This window comes from Eumetopias jubatus, unplaced genomic scaffold (genome assembly GCF_037043125.1).
Source record: "Eumetopias jubatus isolate StellerSeaLion01/CBP00866 unplaced genomic scaffold, mEumJub1_p1.0 scaffold_2, whole genome shotgun sequence".
Lineage (NCBI taxonomy): Eukaryota > Metazoa > Chordata > Mammalia > Carnivora > Otariidae > Eumetopias > Eumetopias jubatus.
The window spans coordinates 95832844-95838843 of record NW_028274808.1 but is presented as its reverse complement, the minus strand read 5'-3'; the positions used below and the strand labels follow the sequence as shown (position 1 = coordinate 95838843).

General features: G+C 52.7%; 1 protein-coding gene across 4 annotated transcripts in view; it reads left to right on the top strand.

Moving 5' to 3' along the window:
* The first annotated feature begins 1999 nt into the window (after positions 1–1999).
* JADE1 (jade family PHD finger 1) overlaps positions 2000–6000 on the top strand; it is a 58719-nt gene continuing 54718 nt past the window's right edge. The window contains exon 1 of one of the 4 annotated variants that reach the window (XM_028102323.2): positions 2000–2165. Coding sequence is in view for 1 of the 4 variants with exons in the window: in XM_028102319.2 (XP_027958120.1) it covers positions 4105–4123 (19 nt within the window). In the remaining 3 variants the exon portion in view is untranslated. Of the gene's footprint in view, positions 2166–2284; positions 2571–3581; positions 3664–4024; positions 4124–6000 lie in introns of those variants that run through there. The other 3 variants (XM_028102320.2, XM_028102321.2, XM_028102319.2) reach the window with 3 other exon arrangements.

The window sequence follows — 6000 nt, the reverse complement described above, 5'->3', positions numbered from 1 at the left end:
CATTAAGTGGCAAATGTAATTTGAATTTTTTCTTTTAGGGAGAATATGTGCAGTAAGGCTCGCTGGAATTTAGAAAAGTTGCAATTTTCCAGAGAAGACCAAGAAAGAGATATGGAAGAATTGGCCCAGGGGATTTATAACCTCCAACTGCCAGGGCCTCTGCTGGGCACTTTTATGGAGCTCTCTCATTCCCCTTAACAACCCTTCAGCTTAGGAGCTGTTAACCTCATTTTTTTACTCATGAAGAAATTGAGGCTCCAAGAAGTTCCATAATTTACCCCACAGCCATACAAGTTGGTCAACTGGTAGAGCTAGATCCAATGTGGTCTGTCTGGCTATGAAGCCTGTGTTCTCTTATTTCTACAGGAGAGTATGTGTAAGGTGAACCAAGGAATGTAGCAACAACTGCAGTGTGACCTAGTAATAGTAATAATGACAGCACAGTGCTTTATATGTGTGATCTCTGAACATGATTAAATGAGCATATTGAACAGGACTGACAGAGTGTCTCTATACACTTCCTCAGTGAAACAGGAGAGGAAGGTAAGAGACATACACTTGAGATTTCCTTTGGCTTACTTGTTTTCTGAAAAGGCATGGAAAGGCTCAATTAGTTTTGTTTTGCAACATTTATCAGATTATTACATTCGTTTTTTTTTTTTTTTAGATTATTATGCTCTCCCTATGTAGGGGATAGGTTGGTGTGTGATTGTGTGAAATCAAACCTGATATCTTCAGAAAGAATTCTTCTAGCAGATAAGCATGCCTTTGGGCTCAATATCCAATTTTGTAATTAGTGATCACTTTTCACATTTACTGAATGGGAGTTTTTATCTGCACCAAGGTCTTTTGCCTTTTGAAGCTAAATGACATGTACACACGCCATTTTCTTTATGTTAACCTCCACATGCAAAAGCAAATTTGTATTCTGTGGAAAATCGGCAACCAGTTATTTTTTATTTTATTTTTTTTCAAAGACTGTTTTGTTTTTAAGATTTTATTTATTTGAAAGAGAGAGAGAGAGAGAGATAGTGACAGAGATAGCGAGAGAAAGCACGAGCAGGGAGGAGAGGGAGAAGCAGGCTCCCGCCAAGCAGAGAGCCTGACGTGGGGCTCGATCCCAGGACTCTGAGTCCATGACCCGAGCCAAAGGCGGACACTACCCGATTGAGCCACCTAGGCGTCCCGGCAACCAGTTATTTTTACACATAAATACCCCCGAAATAAATCTCTGATCACTAATTTTATGAGTCTGCAACTCCAGTTTAAGCTTTCGTCTCCATTCTCTTATCTGTAAGGCAATGTCCAGTTCTGTAATCCTGTGCAATATAAAGGTGGTGTCCATTTATAAATAATCACTGTCTTCTAATGAATTAATCCTCAGTTGCAATTATCAGTTCGATAGAAACTTGGGTAAATATGCACTCTGTCTCCAAAATTGGATTCTCTGTATTTAAAAATGTCATTCTAATTCTCAACTCCCTAGAACTGTTACTACAAAAGAACTATTTATTTTGCCATTCAGCCTAAAAATAAAACCTTTCACCCAGATTACACACTTTAATAGTCCCATTTTTATCTAAATAATTTTAAACTAATGTGAAAGAATCCATTTCTAGGTGCAGTGAGATTAGACAAGAGTTGGAACTGGGGCAGTATGAAGAGGGTAAGCTAAAAGCCCCTCTCCCTGCTTGGAGACACCTCAAGAATTTCTAGACTCACAAGGGAAGTGAGGGAAGCGATTTTAAAAGCTGAGCAGTGCCGCTCTTTGCCAGCTCCCGCGGGCGAAGGCCCTGCCGGCTGCGGCGAGGACCACGAAGAGTTAACGAGGGACGGAGCCCCCCGCGCCGCGGACTCTCGGCGCGCTCCCTCCGCCCTCGTGTCCCCACCCTCTCGTTTTGGCAAGGGATTAAAGTGCTCCCCCCTGTGGCAGCAGTGACCCAGAAATGAGTTTGATTCACATAGCCCTTCCTCCATAACAAGCCAAACGCCCGTCCGAGAGTGCCTCCCTGCGCGAGTGCCGAGTGTGTGCGCGCCGGCGAGAGCAGGGGCCCGCCCGGCTCCCCGCCCGGCTCCCCGCCCGCCAGCCAGCCGCGGCCCGAACTCATGCAGCGCGGAGCGAGCGGCGTGGAGCCCAGCGCCTCCGCCGAACCCTTCCGCAGCAGGTACGCGCGCGGGCCGCGGGGTGCGCGCGGGGCGGGCGCGCCGCGCGTGTGTCCGCGCGTGGGTCCGTGTGCGCGTCCCGGTACCGCGGCGGCGGCGGCATTGGCGGCGGCGGCGGCTGCAGGACGAGCCGAGAGGCTCAGCCATATTTGATGGTTTTGTTGCTTTGCTCGGGAGTTCTCGGGAGTAATTTAATGCCGAAGGTCGCTGCCTAGTGGAAATAATATAGTACGTCATTAATATGGCGCCAAAAGATTGGGTTCTCGATATGTAGCGAGGAGGGAGGGCAGGCAGCCGCCGAGCGCAGCGTTACTATCCCACCAGTAACTTGGGCATTGCTGGGGCGGGGGCCAGAGGAGGAGGAGGAGATGATTTTTGGATCCTGAGAATTGATCTGTGTTGGATCAGTAAGTTTTATTATGATTCTTTTTCAATTTTGGGGGGCTGAAGACTTAGAGCTTTTTCTTATTTCGGATTTGCGAAGAACATGCGGTTTTCAGGTGAATCATCGTTTAAACGCGTTTAGGAACAGAAGCCCAGTTTAGTTGGCTTTAGTTGATACAATTTTTTAAAAAGCCAAAGCGCATTAGGCTGCCTGAAAGTGGAAAGCATAGTAGCAACTTGGTAGACAGATGGCAATGGCAGAACGCAGGTCCGCGTACATATATGAATCCAGAGCGTGTGTGACCGTGGTGGCGCGGGGACGACTATATTTGTCCAAACATAGGTGTGTGTGTCTCTCTGTGTGTAGGTCCATCTCTGTAGGGTGGCCGCAGCAGCCCTGGCTCTTGGCATCGCGTCACCACATGTCCAAAATATTCTTTGCATCAATTCAAGGGCAGTGAGCAGGGGTTGTAGGGACAGCTTGGCAATTAGATTCTTCCAAATTGGGTTTCCAATAATCAGACCTTTTACTTAAAGCGAGACTGTCTGTAAAGTGTAAAACCCTTCATCGGTGAAATTAGGAAGGAGTTGCATTGGTAGAGCAAAGTACCGATTAACCATGAACTTAAAACGGATTGCAAATTGCAACCTTTGGCACCATCTGCAAATTGTGGGGGTGGGGTCTCTTGGGCTTCGCTGCCTTAAATGAACGTGCAGTGTGTACCCCGGGACTGCAAGTTGCAAAGCCCTTCAGTGCACGTGTCTGGTGCCTGTGAGTGTGTGTTTGTGAGTTGGGGGCTGTTGTTTGGTAGCCAGCAGGCTTTCCGGGTTGTTGGCGCTGGCTTGCAAATGCGGGAGAGGGATGGAATGTGGAATGTTGACCAGGGAACCGAATCCTGTCGGAACGGTCCCATTTGCTGGAGAAATTCGATCCCTTCCACCTCCTTCCCGCTTCCCCCCCTCCCGCCCGCCTGCGGGCAGGAGGCGGGGCCGAGGACGCGGCTGCTGCTCAAAGTGGCGGAGCGCGGCGGCGGGAGGCAGGTGCACGGCACCCGCCAGTGGGGGTGCCTCAACTTCCGCGGGCGTTTAAATAGCAGGCTCTCTCCCCTCCCACCGGTAATAGGTGACCTGGCGGCCGAGGGCGGCGGGTGGAAGGGGACGGGGGAGACCCGGGAGCGAGCCTCCGCGGCACGTGGGCAGGTGCTGGGTGGCCCCGGGGCCAACTTTTGTAGCCCGCCTCTGGCGTTGGAGGAGAGGCGGCTCCATGTGGAAATGGGGGCGGGCGGCGGCCGAGGCGCTGCTTTCTCGGCCGCGGCCGGAGCGTCACCTAACGGTCCCAGAGGCGCTGCCGCGGGGCCCGGGATGGGGGGCTTCGGGGGCGGGGACGCCCGGCCCGCCGCGCCCGCGCCGCCGGAGCCCCGCACAAAGCCTGCGGCGCGGGGGCGTCCGCCGCGCCCCCGCCTAGGGAACGGCCCGAAGCCCGTCGCCGTCCCCGCGCCGATTCCGGCGGCGGCCGCAGGCGTTTGTTTGTTGGTTCCGCGCCGCCTTCCTCGCCGGATGGCTTCCTGTGACAGAGGTGATACACAGTTTCCAGAACTGTCTGGGGGCGGGAGCGGGAGCCGAGCCCGCTCGGGGCTGCTCGCCGTCGCCGCCGCCTCTCCCATCTCACAGCCGTTTCTCGCCGGCGCGCCCGCCCCAGCTCAAAGGTGCCGCCCGGGAGGGACTCGGGGAGGGGGACGGCGCGGCCGTTTCCAGCGGCGCAAGTGGCTTCTGGACGCGAGGGAGCGTTTGATTTGCAACTGGGGCCGTGCGGATTGGTGCAGCTGGCGGCGGCGGGGCGGGAGGAGCGGCCGCGGCGGAGTGGGGGGTGGCCACTTTCAAATGGAGAGGGCGGCGGCGGGGACGCCGCTGCGGAGGGAGCGGGGCTTGGTTGCGCCACGAGAAGGTGTCATCACTGCACCGGGGCTAATTCCGGCGGAGGTGCCGGGAGTTACTTTCCCCTCCTTCCGCGCTGTTGTTTCTGTCGCCTCGGGAAGAGGAGGAGGAGGAGACGGAGGAGAGGCGGGGGGGGGGGAGGGAGGGAGTGAGGGGGCGGCGCCGCGCGGAGCCGCGGCCCTGCGCACACCCTGGCGGGAGGCGGGAGCCGAACGAAGCGTTCTTTGGTGCGGGGCGGTGGCCCGGCTCCCCCCCCCCCCGCCACGGGATTTCCCCTTCTCCAGCCTTCTCCCCTACAGCCCATCCCGCACTCCTCCCTCCCACACGGGCTCCGCGACCCAGGGGCCTCCACCCCGTCTCTCGCCCCGGTTCTCCCCCACTCCAACCCCTCCCCCCAACCACTCGGCCCCGGGCTTCCCGACTCTGGGCTCCCCCTCCCGGGCGCGCGGGGGCGGCTACAGCCCCGGCGCCGGGTGAATGCAGCGAGCAAACAAAAAAGCGGGCGATTTAAACGTGCCTTCGAAACCCGTTAGGAATGCGTCGTCACCCGGAGACCGTTTAAAAGCTGCTGTGGCTGGCTTTCTAGTAACGAGGAGACGGGCACCCTACCTCGCCCCGAAGGGGGGCAAGGGTCTGTCGTCCTCCGTGTAGTCAGTCCAAGAGGGAATTTAAAATTTTCGTAGAACGATAGCTGCAGTTGAATGACACGACAGCAACATTTTTAGGGAAGTGGGAGAAAATCTGAGGTTACCATTAATAGGGAATGGTTAGGGGCTTATTTCCCAAAGGTTTTTATTAGGTGAACTATTTTTCCGTTTCAGGAAACCCACGGTGAAAGCCTTACTTTTTAGTGACTTGTAGCTCAAGGCTATTATCTTTCAAAGCTGGTGAACTAGTTCTAATAAGGTACAGGGAAGTTATTTCACTGAAAGCTGGTTTAATAGTGGTCCACCAATGGTTAGAGATTACTACAGTAAGTTGCATTTTGATCAAGTCACAGCTGATCAAGATTTAATCACTTCTAGGTAGAGAAAGGAAGAGTTCAATATAATGCTTACACAGACTTAACACTTTAGATACAGTAATTGTAGTAGAGTGGGCAACATGTTGGAGAGAGAGGATGTTTTGGGGGGGTGACAATTAGTAACAAAGATTTGCAACCCAGAATTTTATTGCTCTTTTTTTCCAAATATTTCAGTCTCGTTTAATGTCACTTTTAAGTCAGATGACTTCCTGATTGGTATTTTGCTTTTCTCCCTTAAGTTTGTGTATTTTTATATTTGTATATGAATTGGCTTTTTCGATGTCTATAACAAATAAAATTTACAGCCAAGTGTTATTTCCCCATACCTCCCTTCATTTGTATACTTAGCCAGACGTAAAGGGAGTTGCCTGATAGGCTGTAGAACTTGAACTTAATTCCATCTTAAGATCGGAGGCTGCTTTTTAGTAAGAAAAGTTGATTGGGCTGCCTCAGAAATTTTATGACAAAGCTAGGTGTATATGTTCATTTAAAAG